A 22,349-nucleotide genomic window follows, 5' to 3' on the forward strand; every position below is an offset into this window, starting at 1 on the left:
GGATGAGACAAGGAAACCGCCCACACTGAGTCTGTGGAGAGCCATCTCAGCCCCCCTGCACCCCACAGCGCCCTTCACGACATGTTTGACTCCATCAAAGGAGACCAATGTCCCGCATCTACACCCTTTTCAGTAAGGGAGAACTGACAAGCCTCGAGTCCCATGGACGCGATCCTTAAGGGGTTTGGGGCAGGACAGAAAGGTGAAGTCATGGGGCCCACCTCTCTGAGAGGGAGGGGGTCTGCTAGGGAAGTGAGCCCTACTTCCTGGGGCTTTGGAAGCAGATGCTTCTCCCATCCTCAGAGGGCCATGTGTCCAGATGTCCCCAAAGGTCTCCTGGCCTAAGGTTCTGGGGCCCTAGTGCAGAATAGCATCCTTCCCTGACCTGCTACACAGGGTGTGAGTTCAGGGGGCTTCCCAGACCCTGTTCTGTGCTGGCACACCCACCCCAGCCAGGCCCTTCCCCAGAGCACCCCATGTCCCTCCCAGGCGTGCACATCGACACGCCTGTCCCAGGCCCACACCAGTCACTCCATGTTCTCACAGGCGTGCACATCTAACCACACCCCTAACCTGTCCGCCAGCTCCCTATTCCATCTCCAACACGGTTCCCGAGTCTGCCCATCCTCGCCACCCTAGGCTCACAGCTCTGTCTGAAGCCGCAGCTCGTGTCTGCATGTGAGTCAGCTCACCACAAACGGCAGGGCCAAGGTACGACCCTCAGTGGGGCCTGCAAGACCCAACCCCGCTCCATGCTGCCCCTCACAGATGCCCACTCTGACGACACACGAGGCCCTTCGCACCCGGCTCTGCTCAGGACAGCCAGGATACGGCCCTCTCCTGGCGTCCAGCTTGAGGACGCTGCGCTCTGGAGCCTTCCCCAGCCCTAGAGGCCACAGAGCTGGCACATGAAGACTCACAGTGGGGACACCTGGGACTCAGGGCACACTGTCTTCCTGCCCCACTCCCCCAGCAGACTGGGGGCTCCCTGAGGGCAGAGCTGCATCTGGCCCCTCTCAAGGTAATAATAAACATATGATGGACAGATAATGGGTGGATGATGGATGGAAGAATGGATAGTGGATGGATAGGTGGATGAACAGGTAGATGGTAGACATATGGATGGGTGGCCAGATGGACGTAATGAAGGATGGCAGTAGAACGATGGTTAGATGGATGGATCGATGACTGATGGTGGGTGGATGGTAGACAGATGGGTAGATACCAAATGCATGGGTAGATGGTGCATGGATGTATGGATAATGATGAATAGACGATGGCAGGTGGATAAACGCGTGCATGATAGATAACAGATGGTGGCTGGATAAATGGACAGAGAATGGATGGTGGATGAATGGATGGGTAGTTGAATAGATGGATGTGGGATAAATGGATGGACAGATGGAATAGAGGGAGGGATGGATGGATGCATGGATGCATGCACAGATAGATGAATGGATAAGTGGTGGATGGGCTGATGGTCAAGAGATGGCAGATGGATGGGACCAATATGAAAATCAGGAGCAGGCCAGCAGGCGAGGGGGAGGCGTTCAGAGATGACCAATTCTGGGGACAAAGTATAACAAGTTGAAGGTCCTTAAATCTTATTTTCCATGCCTGGCACACCATCTTCCAAAGCATTCACGTGTCACAGGTGTGCTATTGGACCAACATCTGAGAGTTGTCAGGTATGCAGGTGTGTATAAATAAGAGCACGGGAACCTAAATCACAGGAGTAGCTATACAGAGGGTAGAAGCCCAGAAGACCCTGCCTCAACCTCAGGGCCCAAGTCCCCAGCAACCAGCCTCCCCACCTTCCCCCTACACACAGCCCTGATCCTACGTGAGGACTCCCTCACACACCAGAATTTCTCAAGCTTATTATCTTCACTAGCCCACCTCCAGCGGCTTTAGTGGTCAAGGGTGCAAAATTGCCAACCCACAGCAAGACCACTGCTGGAAGGCTCAGATTCCTGGCCTCAGCACCTGCCAACAGTCCCTCGAGTAGGGACACGTGGACATGCACAAGTGGGGAGGCTGGCTGTAGGAGGGGCTGCCCACCTGTGACCTTCAGCTGGGCCTCCGAGCGACATGAGCCCACTTGGAAACTGATGGTTCCAGCGTCCTCTAGGGTGACCTGATGGAACAGAGATGCACATGTCAGGCTGGCACTGCCATTTCAACCACCCCGACTTTGCAAGTCCCCAGCCCAATTGCACTGGAGTTGGAACCTTCCCTCTCTCCCAGCTTTTGGGGGAGCAGGTGGGAAGGCCCCTGGAAGCGCTGCAGGGCACAGGAGGTCTGGGGAACACCACCTTGTGCAGGGTGAGCAAGTGGAGTGTGCCATGCTCCACCGTGATGTCGTTCATCTCGTTGGCCTGCAGGGGCACGCCTCCCAGGGCCCAGTGGGCCTCCTGGCCCAAAGCCCTCGACAGTCGGCACTGGAAGTGGGCATCCTGGCCCTCGCTGAGCTGAGCGTCCTGCAGGGGCTCCAGGATGGTCACCTCAGGAACTGCACGGAGTGGGGGTGGGGTAGAGGCACGGCATCAGCCTCCGTGTCGGAGATGCCCCTCCCCTCACCATCAGAGCCACCTCCCAGGCCCCTGGGCCTGCCCCCAGCATCCCAGCCCCAACCCTGAAGACAGGCACACTGGGAGCCGCTCTACTGCAACATCTTGGGTCACCCCAGAATCAGTCATTCAGCGCCAGCTCCCACCCTCAAAGGCAGGAAGCCTTGCCATCTATCACTGTCCCCTGACAAGGTCTTAACTGAGGGGGCGTTCTGGCCCCCAAGTGCAGTGAAGCCCGGCTCCTGCTACCTCGGACGGTGAGTTGGGCAGAGGACGTGTGGCGGCCCGCGTGGAAGGAGACAGTGCCGGCGTCCTCTGGGGTCACGCTCTTCAGCCTCAGTGTGTGGGTGCGGCCACCCTGCACCGCTACTTCGGTCACCTCGTTGCTCTGCAGCGGCAGGCCCTGCAGGCGCCACTCCACGTCCACGCCAGCCTGTGACACCTCGCAGCTGAACTCTGCTTCCCCATCAGCCTGGACCTCGGTGTCAACCAGGCCCCGCACGATGGTCACCTCAGGCTCTGGCGGGCGAAGGGGGCCTTCACCAGACAGGTCAGACCACCCAAGCCAAGCTCCCATGTCCCCGACCCCAACTCCTCCCCAGGAAGCCTCCCAGGCACTCTCACACTCGTCTCCTGCCACAGCCTCTGCCTGCCCCATGGGGGATTCAGCACCCACTGTGCTCACAAACACAGCTCCCTCTCGTGACACTGAGCTCCTGGGAACAGGGGCTGGGCTGGGGGCGCCTCTGCTGGGAGGAAGCAGGCGGCTGTGGGGTGGGGGGCTGCTCGTGCCCCTTCCCAGCCTGTGGCCAACCCTGTCCTGGCTAGGACATGAGGGAAGCGAGACCTTCAGGACAGACAGGAGCTCAGAGAGAGTGGCCCAGGCCTGGCTGCCCCACCTGCAGGCGGGGGGTGGGGGTGGGAGGCAGGGCAGTGAGCGGGGGCGACAATCCCCTCAGGCAACACTCTTCTGTAGGGACACCAGCACAGAGCAGTGCAGAGGTGAGCACAGAAAGCCGGTACCCCAAAGGCCTGAGAGGCACCCCGGAACAGCAGCTGGTGAGAGGGGCTGCTGAGGGAGCCGGGGTGCCCCCGCGGCAGCTGCGAGGGCAGCGGGTGAGGCAGGGGGCGCTCACCTTTGACTTTGAGGAAGGCCAAGGTCTTCTGGCTGCCCACCATGCAGCTGTACTCGCCCATGTCCTTGGCCTCAAGCCCATGGATCAGCAGCTCACACGTGGCTCCCTGGCGCTGCATCTCATACTTGGGACTCATGTGCAGCTCCACACCCTCCTTGAGCCACAGCACGGGGGCCCCAGCCTCGGAATCACTCAGCTGGCAGCACAGCCGGGCCACGCCGCCCACCTCCTGCTCAGCACTCTGCAGCTCCGTCTTAAACACAGGCCTGGGGGCTGGGGAGGAGCAGGGAGGGGCTCTCAGAGCTGCTAAGCAAGGGGTCTGAGGGCAGGCGGTGGGGGGGGGTGGGACCAGGGAGGGGCGCTCAGAGCTGATAATCAAGGGGCCTGCTGGTTTTAGGGGGGCCCAGGGACGGGGGGGGGTGCGGGCAGGGGCCAGCGGGAGGCTCACCCCGGACAGAGAGGCTGGCGGTGCTCTGTGCGTGGCCCGTGTCACAGGTATAGAGGCCAGCATCCTCCTGCTCGGCCCCGTGCACCAGCAGCTCAGCGGCTGTGCCTTCCAGCACCATCTGGTACTTGGCACACGGGAAGAGCTGCAGGGAGCCCTTGCGCCACTCCACACTGCTGCCCGCCCGGCTCAGCTCACAGCGCAGGCGTGCCGTCGTGCCCTCGTCTACCTCCTGGGCCTGCAGCTCTCGAAGGAACCTCACAGGCGCAGCTACAGGGGGAGACAGAACGTGAGGGCGGGAGCAGCTATGGGGGCGGGGGTCCACAGCGACGCAGCTCTCAGGGGACGGCAGCGGGCGGGGGGCGGGGGGCGTCACCCCAGGCCTGCCCAGCCCGTGGGAGCCAGGGTCGCCGCTCCCGCGTGTGGGGCCGGCTGGGCGCCCACCTGTGACGGACAGGGTGGCGCTAGTGGCCTGGGACATGCAGCTGCAGGTGTACTCTCCCGTGTCCTCCCGGCGCAGGCCCCTCAGCACCAGCTCTGCCACGTGGCCCTGCTGCCGCGGCTCCCGGCGCCCATCGGCCTGCACCTCCAGGCCCCCCTTACTCCAGACGACGGCGGCTCCAGGCTCGGAAAGCTCACACCGCAGGCTGGCCGAGGTACCCTCCTCAGCCTGCAGGCTCTGCAGCGGCTTCCGGAACACCACCTGTGGGGCTGCGGAGCGGGGATCGGGGTGAAGGGGAGAGGGAAGGCCAGCCCCAAGCCTGAGGCCCAGTCACCCAGACAGGAGACTGGCACCCCAAATCCAGTCAGACCCACTGAGGGCCTTGGCCAGGCCTGCCTCACCTGCCCACAGGACCCACTGCCTCAGGCTCCTCTGGAGGATCGGAGTGGGAGTGGGGTCACGGGCGGGGTCTACTCTAAGGGAGAGGAGGGACTGCAGTGGGGGCCGCAAAAGGGACCTTGGATCTGACCCAGGGGATTCTCATGCTGACCTTCACCCAGAAATCCCACAGGCAGGCTGTGTCCCTCCAGCCATTGAGGTGGGAAAGCGGGGATCTGCTTAGACTCCTAGGGCAGGGCCACGACCCCCAGATCCTGACTAAAGGCTGTGGAGTATGGGGGAAATGTGGACTGCATTAGGACAGGCAGGCGAGGGGAACAAGGTGGGAATTCCATCCACACATGAGGCTAAGCCGCGGAGGTCATCTGACTGGAGAGCAGAACCCAGACATGGGGACACTGAACAGAGAGTTTGGCAGGTGAGCATGCGGGCGACAGACAGAAGCTGCACAAGACACAGAGGAGACGGGTGCCCACACGGGGCTGGCATGGGCACAGGAGACAGGGGCACATGCAAAGGCTCCCAGACGAGCCCGCAAGCCCATCCTTACCCGTGACCGTCAGCGAGGCTGAGGTCCTCTCCTGCCCGCACACACATGAGTAGTCCCCAGCATCTGTCGAAACCAGCTCACGGATCTCCAGCTCACACATGGCCCCGTCCTGCCTCAGGCTCACTCTGTCCCCGGCTCTGAGGGTCTCAGATCCCTTCCTCCACTCCACGGGGGCCGCCTTGCTCAGCTCACAGCACAGCGTGACTGTGGCCCCTTCCGTGGCCTCCTTGCTTCTCAGTCTTCCTATGAACTCAGCAGGCAAAGCTGAATGCAATAAGACAGATGCAAGCATCAGAGTCTTGGGGGAATTTTGGAAGCAGGACATGACAAGACAGAGGAAAACACACAGATGCCCACAGGACAGAACCTGCAGTGACACGAGAGGTGGGAAGCAACTCAGAGGCTGGTTTCTCATGGTCCATACAACAGCCCAGGAAGGAGGAAGGAGTTCTGGGGAGTTATGGGAAGAGAGTGACGCTGAGACGAGGAGGGAAGGTGGGATGAGTGCAGGGAGACGACACGAAGTCAGTGACTGGACAACAAACCCAGCTCCGCCCGGCTACACATGGGCTTTACCCCTGACGGCGAGTGTGGCTGAGGTCTTCTCCTGCCCACACACACATGAATATTCTCCAGCATCCTCGGCGGTCAGCTCACGGATCTCCAGCTCACACACGGCCCCGTCCTGCCTCACCCGCACTCTGTCCTTGGCTCTGAGGGTCTCGGGCCCTTTCCTCCACTCCACGGGGGCCGGTTTGCTCAGCTCACAGCGCAGCTTGGCTGTGGCCCCTTCCGTGGTCTCCTCCTTCCTGAGACCCTTCAGGAACTTGGCAGGCAGGGCTGGAGGAGGGCAGAAAGACACAAAGACTCTTAGGCTCTCTGTACACACACATGAAGTAGGAAATGAAGAATACACAGAAGACACAACACCCAACTGGACACAGGTGTGCTGGGGGTGCCAGCACACACTCTGACTGAGACTTTAAATGGTCCAACCTGTACACATGCCGAAGAACAGATGGGTAACATGACAAGGAGAACAGAATGGTTATGAAAGGAAAAGCAGCCAGGCAGTGAGTGAAAAGGGAAGGAAAGGGAACTGAGACCAGAGAGGCAACAGCAGCCACCAAACGCCAGCCCATGTGGCCACACGCGGTCTTTACCCCTGACGGCGAGCGTGGCTGAGGTCTTCTCCTGCCCACACATGCACGAGTACTCCCCAGCATCCTCCGCGGTCAGCTCACGGATCTCCAGCTCACACACGGCTCCCTCCTGCTTCACCCGCACTCTGTCCCCGGCTCTGAGGGTCTCGGGCCCCTTCCTCCACTCCACGGGGGCCACCTTGCTCAGCTCACAGTGCAGTGTGGCTGTGGCCCCTTCAGTGGCCTCTTCCTTCTTCAGACCTCTTGTGAACTTGGCAGGCAGGGCTGGAGGTGGTCAGAAACACACAAACACTATCAGGCTCTCTGTACACACAGAAGAACACAGGATACAGAGAGTGCACAGAAGACACAAAACCCAACTGGACTTGGCCCACTGGCTGGGGTGCCAGCACACACTGTGACCGTGACTTTAAAAGGTCCAGCGGTACATCGGCCACGGAACAGACAGAGATCATGACAAAGAAAATAATTACGGAAGGAAAAGGAGCAGACTAGCCAACTAGCAGGGTGGGAAAGGGAACTGAGAGCAGAGAGACAAAGGGCAGCCACCAAACGCCAGCCCATGTGGCCACACGCGGTCTTTACCCCTGACAGAGAGCATGGCTGAGGTCTTCTCCTGCCCGCACATGCATGAGTACTCCCCAGCATCCTCCACGGTCAGGTCATGGATCTCCAGCTCACACACGGCTCCCTCCTGCTTCACCCGCAGTCTGTCCCCAGCTCTGAGGATCTCGGGCCCCTTCCTCCACTCCACGGGGGCCACCTTGCTCAGCTCACAGCGCAGTATGGCTGTGGCCCCTTCCACGGCCTCTTCCTTCTTCAGACCCTTTGTGAACTTGGTGGGAAGAGCTAGAAAGATCAGAAAGACACAAACACTATAATGCTCTCTGAACCCACAGGTTAGATAGGTCCTGGACATCACAGAGAAGACACAACACCCATGTGGACGCAGGTCACAGGCTGGTGCCCCAGGCTCACACACTGGACTGCAGCCCCTCAGCCCAGTCCATTCAGTGTGCCTGGGACCCCTTCCACACACTCCTCAGGCCTCACGTCTGTGAATCTGGTGGCAGGGCAGGAGAGGTTAGAAGGTGTGGAGGACGTCCGATCCTCCAGAGGTCACTGGGGGACAGGACGTGACAGGATGGAGTGAAAGACGCAGACCCCAAAGGGACACAGGACAGAACCTGCAGTGACACGAGGGGTGGGAAGCAGCTCAGATGCGTGTTTCTCATGGTTCACACAACAGCCCAGGAAGAAGGAATTCTGTTTAGTTATGGGAAGAGGGTAAGGCTGTGATGAGGAGGGATGAGTGCAAGATGCCATGAGTCAATTACTGGACACCGAAACACAGCTCCGCTTGGCCACATGTGGTCTTTACCCCTGACAGAGAGCGTGGCTGAGGTTTTCTCCTGCTCGCACATGCACGAGTACTCCCCAGCATCCTCCACGGTCAGGTCATGGATCTCCAGCTCACACACGGCTCCCTCCTGCTTCACCCGCAGTCTGTCCCCAGCTCTGAGGATCTCGGGCCCCTTCCTCCACTCCACGGGGGCCGCCTTGCTCAGCTCACAGCGCAGCTTGGCTGTGGCCCCTTCCACGGCCTCTTCCTTCTTCAAACCTTTTGTGAACTTGGCAGGCAGGGCTGGAGATGGTCAGAAAGACACAAACACTATCACACTTTCTGAACAGTCAACAGGATGTGAACAGTGCACAGAAGACATAAAACCCAACTGGACTTGGCCCACCTGCTGGGGTGCCAGCACACACTTTGACTGTGACTTTAAAAGGAGGTCCAACGGTACATGTGCCACGGAACAGACACAGGGCATGACAGGGAGAACAGAATAATTATGGGAGGAAAAGGAGCAGACTAGTAAGTCAGCAAGGTAGGAAAGGGAACTGAGAGCAGAGACAAAGGGCAGCCGCCAAATGCCAGTCCATGTGGTCTTTACCCCTGACGGCGAGCGCGGCTGAGGTCTTCTCCTGCCCGCACATGCACGAGTACTCCCCAGCATCCTCCACAGTCAGCTCACGGATCTCCAGCTCACACACGGCTCCCTCCTGCCTCAGGCTCACTCTGGCCCCGGCTCTGAGGGTCTCGGGCCCCTTCCTCCATTCCACTGGGGCCACCTTGCTCAGCTCACAGCGCAGTATGGCTGTGGCCCCTTCCATGGCCTCTTCCTTCTTCAGACCTTTTGTGAACTTGGCAGGCAGGGCTGGAGGTGGTCAGAAAGACACAAAACATATCACGCTTCCTGAACTCACAGAAGCAACAGGATACAGAGAGTACATAGAAGACACAAAACCCAACTGGACCTGGCCCACCTGCTGGGGTGCCAGCACACGCTGTGACTATCGTTTTAAATGTCCAGCGGTACATGTGCCACGGAACAGACATGGAACAGACACGGGACACGACAGGGAGAACAGAATAATTATGGAAAGATAAGGAGCAAACTAGTGAGTGAGCAAGGTAGAAACGGGAACTGAGAGCAGAGACATGATTATGTTGTTGTTCAGTGATTAAATTGTGTCCAACTCTTTGCACCTGCGTGGACTGCAGCATGCCAGGCTTCCCTGTCCTTCCCCATCTCCTGGAGTTTTCTCAAATTCATATCCATTGAGTGGGTAAGGCCATCCAACCATCTCATCCTCTGTCATCCCTCTCTCCTCCTGCCTTTCATCTTTTCCCACGTCAGGGTCTTTTCCCACGAGTCTGCTCTTTGCATCAGGTGGCCAAAGTGCTGGAGCTCCAGATGGGCAGCCACCGAACGCCAGTCCATGTGGTCACATGCAGTCCTCACCCCTGACAACGAGCCTTGCCAAAGACCTCTCCTGCCCACACACTCCCCTGCAACCATTACAGCCAAGCCAAGAGACATCTGCAGGGACCCAGGTGGAAAGATTCAAAAAGGCACAGAATCCTACAGTGGAGCCAGTGACACAGAGACCCACGCAAACACGAAGCCACAGGTCCCTGGGGCCTCTCACGGTCTTTACCCCTGACGGCGAGCGTGGCTGAGGTCCTCTCCTGCCCGCACACGCAGGAGTACTCCCCAGCATCCTCCACGGTCAGGCCACGGATCTCCAGCTCACACACGGCTCCCTCCTGCCTCAGGCTCACTCTGTCCCTGGCTCTCAGGGTCTCGGGCCCCTTCCTCCACTCCACAGGGGCCACCTTGCTCAGCTCACAGCGCAGCTTGGCTGTGGCCCCTTCCACAGCCTCTTCCTTCTTCAGACCTTTTGTGAACTTGGCAGGCAGGGCTAGAGGTGGTCAGAAAGACACAAACACTATAATGCTCTCTGAACCCACAGGTTAGATAGGTCCTGGACATCACAGAGAAGACACAACACCCATGTGGACGCAGGTCACAGGCTGGTGCCCCAGGCTCACACACTGGACTGCAGCCCCTCAGCCCAGTCCATTCAGTGTGCCTGGGACCCCTTCCACACACTCCTCAGGCCTCACGTCTGTGAATCTGGTGGCAGGGCAGGAGAGGTTAGAAGGTGTGGAGGACGTCCGATTCTCCAGAGGTCACTGGGGGACAGGACGTGACAGGACGGAGTGAAAGACGCAGACCCCAAAGGGACACAGGACAGAACCTGTGGTGACATGAGGGGTGGGAAGCAGCCCAGAGGCGTGTTTCTCATGGTTCACACAACAGCCCAGGAAGAAGGAATTCTGTTTAGTTATGGGAAGAGGATAAGGCTGAGATGAGGACGGATGAGTCCAAGATGCCATGAGTCAATAACTGGACACCAAAACCCAGCTCCACCTGGCCACACATGGTCTTTACCCCTGACGGCGAGCGTGGCTGAGGTCTTCTCCTGCCCGCACACACATGAATATTCTCCAGCATCCTCCACAGTCAGGTCACGGATCTCCAGCTCACACACGGCTCCCTCCTGCCTCAGGCTCACTCTGTCTCCAGCTCTGAGGGTCTTGGGCCCCTTCCTCCACTCCACGGGGGCCGCTTTGCTCAGCTCACAGCACAGTATGGCTGTGGCCCCTTCCATGGCCTCTTCCTTTCCCAAACCTTTTGCAAACTTGGCAGGCAGGGCTGGAGATGGTCGGAAAGACACAAAGCCTATCACACTTTCTGTATACACAGAAGCAGCAGGACATGAGCAGCACTGAAGACACAAAACCCAGATGGACTTGGACCACCTGCTGCTTGTGCCCAGCACACACGGTGACTGTGACTTTACAAGTGCTCATCTGTACACGCGCCCCAGAGCAGACAGGAAACGTGACACGGACAAAAATAATTATGGAAGCAAAAGGAACGGGACAGTAAGTTAGCAGGGCAGAAAGGGGAACTGAGAGCAGAGATGAAGGGCAGCCGCCCAATGCCAGTCCATGTGGTCACACGCGGTCTTTACCCCTGACGGCGAGCGTGGCTGAGGTTTTCTCCTGCCTGCACACACACGAGTACTCCCCAGCATCCTCCACGGTCAGCTCATGGATCTCCAGCTCACACACGGCTCCCTCCTGCCTCTGGATCACTCTGTCCCCGGCTCTGACGGGCTCAGGTCCCTTCCTCCACTCCACGGGGGCCGCCTTGCTCAGCTCACAGCGCAGTGTGGCTGTGGCCCCTTCTGTGGCCTCCTTGGTCTTCAGTTCTTTGATGAACCGAGCAGGCATGGCTGCAGAGTTAGATGGACAGAAGCCATCAACCCCCATAGAGGACTGGGGGTGTCACCTGAACATTCAGGATGGGATAGATGCAGGATGGGTGGAGGACGCGCCCTGATGCAGACCAGAGCGTGTGTGACAGTACAACCCTCTCCAGATTGCTAAGTTGCAGGTCGCAAGAGACTGGCTCTATCCAGGCCTCTTTTCTTCTCAGAGTTCATCTGTCCTACTTATACCTTTCACTATTGTCTAATGGCCTACTCATCTACACCCAGAGTCCAAACCATGCTCTCCCAGCTCACAACTTACACATGCAACAACGCAATAGACAACTCCCTTGGGAGAATGGCCAGGAGGCACCTTCTAGCCATGACAGCCAATGCCCCACGGAGACGCCTCATGTGTGCTTCCCATCCCAGGTAAGGCATCAATCACGTGTTGCCCACATCTGGGCACACTGCAGGCCTTCCCTGCCTTCACCAGGTCCCACCTCATTCACCTTACACATTCCTGTCCTGACCCCACTGGACCCCTCTCCTGACTCAGATCTCTTAGACCCCAGTGGATTCCAGCCTTGGCCTTCTAACCCTGCCCCCTGGCCCTCCAACCTGCAGTCCTCTCTTCCATCCCAATTCCAGGCAGAGCACGAGCTTCACAAGTTACAGCTGATCACGGCTCATCCTGGTTACACCCTGCTGTGGCCTGAATCACATCCCTCAAAAATTCGTACGTTGGAGCCCTAACCCCAGGGCACAGAATGGAGATGAATTTGAAGAGGTAACTGAGGTGAACGAGCTCAATGGGGTGGAACCTAACCCAACGTGACTGGTTTCCTTATAAAAAGAGGATATTACAACACAGATGCACAGAGAGGGATGACCATGTGAGGGCATGGAAAGAAGACGGCCGTCTACACGCCAAGGAGAGAGGTCTCAAGAGAAACCAGCCCTGCCACATCCTAACCTCAGACTTTCCGCTTCTAGGGCTAGGAGGAAACCATTTTCCGAGGTTTAAGCCACTACGATACTGTTAAGCCATTTAGATTTTGGTGCCAGAAGTGGGCTGCTACCGTAACAAATACCTAAAATTATGGAATTCTCTTTGAGACTGGGTGATGGGTGGAAACTGGGAGAGTTCTGAGGTGTGTGTTAGATAAATCTAGATCGCTTGAAGAGATTTCCAGTAGAAATATGGATTCTAAAGGTGCTCCTGGTGAGGCCTCCTATGGAAATGCGTTGTTGGAAACTGGAAGAAAGGCAATCCTTCTATAAAGCAGTGAAGGATTTGGCTGAATTGTGCATCCCAGAGTTTTATGGAAGGCAGAACTTACACGTGAACTTGGGGATTTTTAGCTGAGGTAATTCATAAGTCAAGCATTGAAGGCAGAATGACTGCTCCGTGTTGTTTATGGTAAAATGTAAGAGAAAAGAGTTATATTGAAGAAGGACGTATTTAAAGGAAGAGAAACCAAACATGGATACTTTAGAAATTTTTCAGCCCATTGAAATTTCAAAAAAAAAAAGAGAGAGAGAGAGAACACCTGTTCTAGAGAGAATACTAAGTGTGTGGCTGGAAATCATCTAGTGAAGAGATTTTTAAGTGTGAGTCTCGGATCCAATCAGCCATCTTAGAAATGCCAGGAACAGAAATGGAATCACCCAGGAGGCTGTGTGGAAAACTCTCTTGTCTGAAATCTTGGACTGCTGTGAATTATAAAGGAGACCAACAAGGCTTTTGAGAAGTTTGTATCAGCAGAAACACTGCCAGCCATGACAATCAGACTCAGAAGGGACAGGATGGAAGATGGGATGTCTACCGGGTGGGCCAATATAGCTATGCAGCTGGGACATGTACTATCCTTCACAGTTGGGAATAACCCCAAAGGCAATTCAGAAGTCAGCAAGGCTACCACAGCATCCATGGTCCCAGAGGGCCACCTCTGTGCAGGGCCCAGAAGACAGGGCATTGAGCCAGAGGATCATTCTCTAACCTTGAAAATCTCACAGAATTTGTCTCTAGTAGGTGCCAGATTTCTGTGGAACCAGGGGCCTCTTTCTTCTTTCCTATTTCTTTCTTTTGCAATGGGGATATCTACCCCATGTCTGTTTCACTGAAGTATTTTGGAAGCACATAACTTGTCTGATGTTTCAAGTTTACAACTGCAGAGGAATTCTGCCTCAGGATGAATCATACCTCCAATCTCACACACACTTGATTTAGATGAGATTTAGATTAGACTTTGGATTTAGCCTGACACTAAAATAAGTTAAAATTTTGGGGTTTGGGGTAAATGTACTCTGCACGTCAGAACATGCATTTTTAGAGCAAGAAACCGAGTATTATGGACTGAATCATTTTGCTTTTCAGTCGCTCAGTCATGTCCAACTCTTTGCGACCCCATGAACTGTAGCAGGCTTCCCTGTCCTCCACCAACTCTCAGAGCTTGCTCAAACTCATGTTCATCAAGTCAGTGATGCCATCCAACCATCTCATCCTCTGTCGCCCCCTTCTCCTCCTGCCCTCAAAGCCTGCCCTCAAACTCTCCCAGCATCAGGGTCTTTTCCAATGAGTCAGCTCTTCGCATCAGGTGGCAAAAGTATTGGAGCTTCAGCTTCAGCATCAGTCCTTCCAATGGACATTAAGGACTGATTTCCTTTAGGATTGACTGGTTTAATCTCCTTGCAGTTTAAGGGGCTCTCAAGAGTCTTCTCCAAATCTACAGTTCAAAAGCATTAATTCTTTGGTGCTCAGCTTTATGGTCCAAATCTTTATGGACTGAATCATGTCTCCCCTCAAATTTATATACTGAAGTCTTAACCCTCAGGAACTAAGAATGTGAATTTATTTGGAATAAGGTTTTTGTAGAGGTAATTAGGGTAGAATGGAGTTACCGGGAAGGTGACTAATTCAATTTGACTTATAAGTATTGTTAAAGGAAGAGAAGATTAGAACACAGACACGCAAAAGGGTGACCAGGTGAGGACAGAGAGAGAGCATGGCTATCTACAAGCCAAGGAGGGAAGTCTCCCACAGACACCTGGATCTTGGACTTCCAGCCTCCACGACTACGAAACAATGAATGTGTGTTGTGAGTCACCTGTATGTGGTATTCGTTACGCAGCCCAGGTTTTCTGAGACAGAGCTCTTTAGAGGCTGCACAAAAGCTCCAAGGTCAGTCAAATGCTGTCTGATTAGCACAGCACCAGAGGGCTTGGCCTGTCCGCCACCTGCTCCCTGCACTCCCAAACTCTGCGCCTCAGCCCTGGGGGCAGCCGTCACCAGAATGAACGACCCCGCTGCACACCTGGGGTCCAGAGCCCACACACACCGTCAGCCTCAGCCGTGGCTGAGGGCAGCTCTCTAAACCATAAAGCCTGTTTGCTGGTGCCTCCCTGAGGGTGTCCTTGCACTGGGCACCCCTGGGGTCTGTACCCACAGGGCATAGACAGGGTTGGCCACTGTTTCTATGAAGTGGGTTGTAACTCTGAGACAGCTAACACAGGGAAAGCACATTACACATGGCAGAGAGGAGTCACGAACGTGGCCACATGCAGTCTTCACCCTGGACACCAGTGTGGCCGAGGTGCCCTCCTGCCCACACACACACCGCAGAGTCCACGCCCCCCAGGTCACGGGTCTCCAGCTCACACGCGGCCCCGTTCTGCCCCGGGCTCACTATGTCTCTGTATTGGAGGGGCTCAGGCCCCTTCCTCCACTCCACAGGGGCTGCCTTGCTCAGCTCACAATGCAGGGTGGCTGTGGCCCCTTCTGTGGCTTTTCTGTTCCTCAGGTGTTTTGTGAAACTGGTGGGCAGGACTGGTCACAAAGACAAACAGACCATCACACGGGGTGAGCACACAGAGAAGACACGAGGTGAAGAGAGCAGCGGAAACACAACACCCAGGAGGACACGGGCCACGCACAGGCTGGGCTGAGGACACGCCGCATTTGGGGCTGCCCCAGCGCAGCCCTTCAGTGGACTTCCCAGGCCCCTGCCTTGGCATCCACCTGACAGGCAGGGTCAGTGACACGGACACCATGAGATTCTCTGGAGAACTGTTGGGAAGGAAGTGACAGGATGGAGCAAACGATACGGACGCCAACAGGAAGACAGAACAGCATCAGTGCTGACACAAATGGGGGGAAGTGGATCAACTGCTGGTTTCCTGTGGTTCACACATCAGCACAGGAAGGCGAAAGAGGTTCCACAGTCTTCTGGAAACAGGCGGTGTTGAGACAGGGAGGGAACACGGAGTGAGTACAGAAGGACGCCGTGACTCAGTAACCGGACAGCAAACACAGCTCCGCGTGGCCACACGCGGTCTTTACCCCTGACGGCGAGCGCGGCTGAGGTCTTCTCCTGTCCGCACATGCATGAGTACTCCCCAGCATCCTCCATGGTCAGGGCACAGATCTCCAGCTCACACACGGCTCCCTCCTGCCTCAGGCTCACTCTGGCCCCGGCTCTGAGGGTCTCGGGCCCCTTCCTCCACTCCACGGGGGCCGCCTTGCTCAGCTCACAGCGCAGCTTGGCTGTGGCCCCTTCCACGGCCTCTTCCTTCTTCAAACCTTTTGTGAACTTGGCAGGCAGGGCTGGAGATCGTCAGAAAGACACAAACACTATCACACTTTCTGAACACACACAGTCAACAGGATGTGAACAGTGCACAGAAGACATAAAACCCAACTGGACTTGGCCCACCTGCTGGGGGAGCCAGCACACGCTGTGACTGCGACTTTAAAAGGTCCAGCGGTACACGTGCCACGGAACAGACACAGGGCATGACAGGGAGAACAGAACAATCATGGGAGGAAAAGGAGCAACTAGTGAGTCAGCAAGGTAGGAAAGGGAACTGAGAGCAGAGAGACGAAGGGCAGCCACCAAACGCCAGTCCACATGATCATATGTGGTCTTTACCCCTGACGGTGAGCATGGCTGAGGTCTTCTCCTGTCCGCACATGCACGAGTACTCCCCAGCATCCTCCACGGTCAGCTCACGGATCTCCAGCTCACACACGGCCCCATCCTGCCTCAGGCTCACTCTGTCCCTGGCTCTCAGGGTCTCGGGCCCCTTCCTCCACTCCACAGGGGCCGCCTTGCTCAGCTCACAGCGCAGCTTGGCTGTGGCCCCTTCCATGGCCTCTTCCTTCTTCAGACCTTTTGTGAACTTGGCAGGCAGGGCTGCAGGTGGTCAGAAAGACACAAACACTATAATGCTCTCTGAACCCACAGGTTAGATAGGTCCTGGACATCACAGAGAAGACACAACACCCATTTGGACACAGGTCACAGGCTGGTGCCCCAGGCTCATACACTGGACTGTGGCCCCTCAGGCCAGTCCGTTGAGTGTGCCTGGGACCCCTTCCACACACTCCTCAGGCCTCACGTCTGCGAATCTGGTGGCAGGGCAGGAGAGGTTAGAAGGTGTGGAGGACATCCGATCCTCCAGAGGTCACTGGGGGACAGGACGTGACAGGATGGAGTGAAAGACGCAGACCCCAAAGGGACACAGGACAGAACCTGCACTGACACGAGGGGTGGGAAGCAGCTCAGAGGTTGGTTCCTTGTGATTCACACAACAGCCCAGGAAGGAGGAAGGAAATCCACAAAGTTACGGGAAGAAGGGGGCTTCCCCAGTGGCTCAAAGGTAAAAAATAAGCCTGCCGTGCAGGAGACGCAGGAGACACAGGTTTGATCCCTGGATCAGGAAGATCCCCTGGAGGAGGGTATGGCAACCCACTCCAGTATTCTTGCCTGGAGGATCACATGGACAGAGGAGCCTGCTGGGCTAAGGTCCATAGGATCACTAAAGGATCACCAAGGATCACTAAAGACACACAACTGAAGTGACTAAGCACAGCACAGCACAGTACGTGGGGAAACGGTGATGCTGAGACGAGGAGGGAAGGTGGGGTGAGTGCAAGATGCCTGAGTCAGTAACTGGACACCAAACACAGCTCTGCTTGGCCACACATGGTCTTTACCCCTGACGGCGAGCGTGGCTGAGGTCTTCTCCTGCCCGCACATGCACGAGTACTCCCCAGCATCCTCCACGGTCAGGGCACGGATCTCCAGCTCACACACGGCTCCCTCCTGCCTCAGGCTCACTCTGTCCCCGGCTCTGAGGGTCTCGGGCCCCTTCCGCCACTCCACGGGGGCCGCCTTGCTCAGCTCACAGCGCAGCTTGGCTGTGGCCCCTTCCACGGCCTCTTCCTTCTTCAAACCTTTTGTGAACTTGGCAGGCAGGGCTGGAGATCGTCAGAAAGACACAAACACTATCACACTTTCTGAACACACACAGTCAACAGGATGTGAACAGTGCACAGAAGACATAAAACCCAACTGGACTTGGCCCACCTGCTGGGGAGCCAGCACACGCTGTGACTGCGACTTTAAAAGGTCCAGTGGTACACGTGCCACGGAACAGACACAGGGCATGACAGGGAGAACAGAACAATCATGGGAGGAAAAGGAGCAACTAGTGAGTCAGCAAGGTAGGAAAGGGAACTGAGAGCAGAGACGAAGGGCAGCTACCCAATGCCAGTCCATGTGGTCTTTACCCCTGACGGTGAGAGCAGCTGAGGTCTTCTCCTGCCCACACATGCACGAGTACTCCCCAGCATCCTCCACGGTCAGCTCATGGATCTCCAGCTCACACACGGCTCCCTCCTGCCTCAGGCTCACTCTGGCCCCGGCTCTGAGGGTCTCGGGCCCCTTCCTCCACTCCACGGGGGCCACCTTGCTCAGCTCACAGCGCAGTATGGCTGTGGCCCCTTCCATGGCCTCTTCCTTCTTCAGACCTTTTGTGAACTTGGCAGGCAGGGCTGGAGGTGGTCAGAAAGACACAAAACATATCACGCTTCCTGAACTCACAGAAGCAACAGGATACAGAGAGTACATAGAAGACACAAAACCCAACTGGACCTGGCCCACCTGCTGGGGTGCCAGCACACACTTTGACTGTGACTTTAAAAGGTCCAGCAGTACATGTGCCACGGAACAGACACGGAACAGACACAGGACATGACAGGGAGAACAGAATAATTATGGAAAGAAAAGGAACAGACTAGTGAGTGAGCAAGGTAGAAACAGGAACTGAGAGCAGAGAGATGATTATGTTGTTGCTCCGTGATTAAATTGTGTCCAACTCTTTGGAAGCCCATGGACTGCAGCACGCCAGGCAGCCCTGTCCTTCCCCATCTCCTGGAGTTTTCTCAAATTCATATCCATTGAGTGGGTGAGGCCATCCAACCATCTCATCCTCCGTCATCCCTCTCTCCTCCTGCCTTTCATCTTTTCCCACGTCAGGGTCTTTTCCAACGAGTCTGCTCTTTGCATCAGGTGGCCAAAGTGCTGGAGCTCCAGATGGGCAGCCACCGAATGCCAGTCCATGTGGTCACATGCAGTTCTCACCCCTGACAACGAGCCTGGCCAAAGACCTCTCCTGCCACACACACTCCCCTGCAACCATTACAGCCGAGCCAACAGACATCTGCAGGGACCCAGGGGGAAAGATTCAAAAAGGCACAGAATCCTACAGTGGAGCCAGTGACACAGAGAGCCATGCAAACACGAAGCCACAGGTCCCTGGGGCCTCTCACGGTCTTTACCCCTGACGGCGAGCGTGGCTGAGGTCCTCTCCTGCCCGCACACGCAGGAGTACTCCCCAGCATCCTCCACGGTCAGCTCACGGATCTCCAGCTCACACACGGCTCCCTCCTGCCTCAGGCTCACTCTGTCCCCGGCTCTGAGGGTCTCGGGCCCCTTCCTCCACTCCACAGGGGCCACCTTGCTCAGCTCACAGCGCAGCGTGACCGTGGTCCCTTCTGTGGCCTCCTCCTTCCTCAGGCCGTTTGTGAACTTGGTGGGCAGGGCTGGGCAGGGTCAGAGTGACAAGGGAAACATCAGACTCTCTGGAAAATGTAGGGGGATCAGGATGTGGACACTTCACGATGCAGCAGTCACACGTTGGATCAGATGAGGAATAAAAGCTTAGACCCATAGACATATGGGGAGGTAGCAGTGCTGGGGGAGGGGCAGTGTGTGCAGAGGACAGCAAACCAGCAAGGAAACAGAATGCTCAGGGAGGACCTCACGGCATGGACAGAACATGGAAACGGCCACAGTGCCCGCAGAAAGTGACGATAAATTGGAACGGACGTCCTCCAGCATCTTCCATGGCCCAGCTTATACCACACCATGGCCATGGCCCCCTCCAGGCCTCATTTTTTAGTGACTTTATGATCTTGAGGGGTATAGCTAGGAACGGAGACACAAAGAGAGCTACCTAAACTATCCCACGTGTCTCCCCCAGGATACCTGCCTTGTCAACTCCTACTGCTGCTGGAGCCAGAGCCCGGGGCTGACAGGGCCTGGAGCACCATGGCCAGAAGGGGAGCACAAGCCGCCCCACTCCTGCCCTGTCGCCCTGGAGTACGTGTCCCTGGGATCTGCACGTTCTGAGAAGCCGCTCTCTTGGACTGCTTGTAGCTGGTCAGCTTGAGTGCTCTGCAGGCATGCTCAGTCGCCTCAGTCGTGTCCAACTCTTTGTGACCCCATGGACTGTGGCCTGCTGGGCTCCTCTAACCATGGCATTTCCAAGGGAAGAATACTGGAGTGGGTCACTGTGCCCTCCTCCAGGGGTTCTTCCCAACCCAGGATCAAACCTGAGTCTCATGTCTCCAGCACTGGCAGGCAGGTTCTTTCCCACAAGCGCCACTGGGCTCTCTGGTCCTCGGCCCTTGGTGGTGCTTCCTCCCTGCAGTGGAAGCTGCTCCTGACTATGTGACAGCCTCCGAGCCCCACCCCTTGTGGTCTCCTGGTGAGTCTGAACAGCGTGGGTACCAGCGTCTCTGTGCTAGAGATGCTATGCTCCACTCACGAAGTTCATCCGTGAAGGCGGCATCGTGGCCTGACCTCTCCCCAGAGATCTGAGCATCTGTGTTCACAATGGCCCTGCCAGCCTCAGGATCCTCTTCCTTACTGTCCCACCTTGTCCCATGAGTACAGCCCAACAGGGCCCAGGATGTGAGGCCTCTGAGCACCTGCAGAGCTGTCCCTTTTGCTCTGGGAGGTCACGTCACACCTTGACAGAACCCCTCCTGTGGCCACTGTCTAGAGTCAGCTCACCCACCACAGGTGCCAGACACTGACCCCAGTCCAGCATGGGTGCCCAGCTGCCCTCCTGGACCTGGCTCTGCTCCCCAGTGTAGCTTCCCGTCCCTCCTTCCTCTTCCCGCTGTGGTCAAGCACTGTCCACCCCTATTTCTCCTCCACTCCACTCTCCACCCAGACCTCACCTCCTGGCTTACCTCCACCTCACCCTCCACAGCAGCCAACTCTCACTCTCACTTCACTTTTGCTTCAAACGCCACCGCACCTCCACACTGAGATGTCACCTCCACATCACCTCCACATCACCTCCAGCACGTCTCCACCTCCCCCACACCCCAAGCTCACTTCCCATAACAACCAGACGCTGGACAGAAGCCCTGAGGCCCTCCCATCACACTCGCTCACAGACTACCCTCTCACCACCCCTTCAACATCCCACCCTCAAGGGCCATGCTCTCATCTACTTCCCAGCTTCTCTCCTGTCACGCCCCCTCTAGAGGGGACTATAATTCTGTTCTTTCCCTATGTGACTGCCCACCTCCTCTTTCTCAGACACGAGCCCCTGAGGAGAGTGAGGACCTCAACCTCTGCTCGTTATCTGAGGTGGGCCTCAGAGAAGGGAGGGAGACTGTGGAGACTCCTGCCGCAAGAATGCGGGAGATGCGCAAAGACATGAAATACTGCAGACAAACAGGGCGGAGCTGGAGGACACGTTAAAGCCCGCAGACTCGAAGCCGCTGCTCCACAGGCCACGCGCGGTCTTTACCCTTGACGGTGAGCATGGCTGAGGTCCTCTCCTGCCCGCACACGCAGGAGTACTCCCCAGCATCCTCCACGGTCAGGTCACGGATCTCCAGCTCACACACGGCTCCCTCCTGCCTCAGGCTCACTCTGTCCCCGGCTCTGAGGGTCTCGGGCCCCTTCCGCCACTCCACGGGGGCCGTCTTGCCCAGCTCACAGCACAGCGTGACTGTGGCCCCTTCCACGGCCTCTCCCTTCTTCAGACCTTTTGTGAAGCTGGCAGGCAGGGCTGGAGATTGTCAGAAAGACACAAACACTATCATACTTTCTGAACACACAGAAGCAACAGGATGTGAACAGTGCACAGAGACATAAAACCCAACTGGACTTGGCCCACCTGCTGGGGTGCCAGCACACACTATGACTGCGACTTTAAAAGGTCCAGCCTGTACACGTGCCACGGAACAGACACGGGACATGACAGGGAGAACAGAACAATTACGGGAGGAAAAGGAGCAAGATAGTGTATTAGCGAGGTGGGAAAGGGAACTGAGAGCAGAGACGAAGGGCAGCCGCCAAATGCCAGTCCATGTGGTCACACGTGGTCTTTACCCCTGACAGCGAGTGTGGCTGAGGTCGTCTCCTGCCTGCACACACATGAATATTCTCCAGCATCCTCCACGGTCAGCTCACGGATCTCCAGCTCACACACGGCTCCCTCCTGCCTCAGGCTCACTCTGTCCCCGGCTCTGAGGGTCTTGGGCCCCTTCCTCCACTCCACAGTGGCCGCCTTGCTCAGCTCACAGTGCAGTATGGCTGTGGCCCCTTCAACGGCCTCTTCCTTCTTCAGACCCTTTGTGAACTTGGCAGGCAGGGCTGGAAATAGAAAGACACAAACACTATAATGCTCTCTGAAGCCACAGGTTAGATAGGTCCTGGACATCACAGAGAAGACACAACACCCATTTGGACACAGGTCACAGGCTGGTGCCCCAGGCTCACACACTGGACTGCGGCCCCTCAGCCCAGTCCGTTCAGTGTGCCTGGGACCCCTTCCACAAACTCCTCAGGCTTCATGTCTGTGAATCTGGTAGCAGGGCAGGAGAGGGCTAGAAGGTGTGGAGAATATCCAATCCTCCCGAGGTCACT

At 56.7% G+C, this 22,349-nt stretch overlaps 1 protein-coding gene across 27 annotated transcripts in view; it reads right to left on the reverse strand.

The window, feature by feature from the left end:
- Positions 1–22,349, reverse strand: part of OBSCN (obscurin, cytoskeletal calmodulin and titin-interacting RhoGEF) — a 238,535-nt gene that overhangs the window by 58,843 nt on the left and 157,343 nt on the right. For 20 of the 27 annotated variants that reach the window (XM_055539448.1, XM_055539536.1, XM_055539504.1 and 17 more), the window contains 22 exons: positions 21,813–22,076; positions 21,226–21,489; positions 18,956–19,219; positions 17,906–18,169; positions 17,330–17,593; positions 16,263–16,526; positions 15,674–15,937; positions 11,092–11,355; positions 10,506–10,769; positions 9,709–9,972; positions 8,661–8,924; positions 8,087–8,350; positions 7,291–7,554; positions 6,706–6,969; positions 6,119–6,382; positions 5,543–5,806; positions 4,596–4,862; positions 4,155–4,421; positions 3,707–3,979; positions 2,820–3,089; positions 2,316–2,512; positions 2,062–2,137 (listed from right to left, as the gene is read on the reverse strand). In XM_055539448.1, coding sequence (XP_055395423.1) covers positions 2,062–2,137; positions 2,316–2,512; positions 2,820–3,089; positions 3,707–3,979; positions 4,155–4,421; positions 4,596–4,862; positions 5,543–5,806; positions 6,119–6,382; positions 6,706–6,969; positions 7,291–7,554; positions 8,087–8,350; positions 8,661–8,924; positions 9,709–9,972; positions 10,506–10,769; positions 11,092–11,355; positions 15,674–15,937; positions 16,263–16,526; positions 17,330–17,593; positions 17,906–18,169; positions 18,956–19,219; positions 21,226–21,489; positions 21,813–22,076 — 5,574 coding nt within the window. The remainder of the gene's footprint in view (positions 1–2,061; positions 2,138–2,315; positions 2,513–2,819; positions 3,090–3,706; positions 3,980–4,154; positions 4,422–4,595; positions 4,863–5,542; positions 5,807–6,118; positions 6,383–6,705; positions 6,970–7,290; positions 7,555–8,086; positions 8,351–8,660; positions 8,925–9,708; positions 9,973–10,505; positions 10,770–11,091; positions 11,356–15,673; positions 15,938–16,262; positions 16,527–17,329; positions 17,594–17,905; positions 18,170–18,955; positions 19,220–21,225; positions 21,490–21,812; positions 22,077–22,349) is intronic. The other 7 variants (XM_055539377.1, XM_055539368.1, XM_055539462.1 and 4 more) reach the window with 7 other exon arrangements.

The sequence above is a fragment of the Bubalus kerabau genome, chromosome 1, assembly GCF_029407905.1.
Source record: "Bubalus kerabau isolate K-KA32 ecotype Philippines breed swamp buffalo chromosome 1, PCC_UOA_SB_1v2, whole genome shotgun sequence".
Classification (NCBI taxonomy): Eukaryota; Metazoa; Chordata; class Mammalia; order Artiodactyla; family Bovidae; genus Bubalus; species Bubalus kerabau.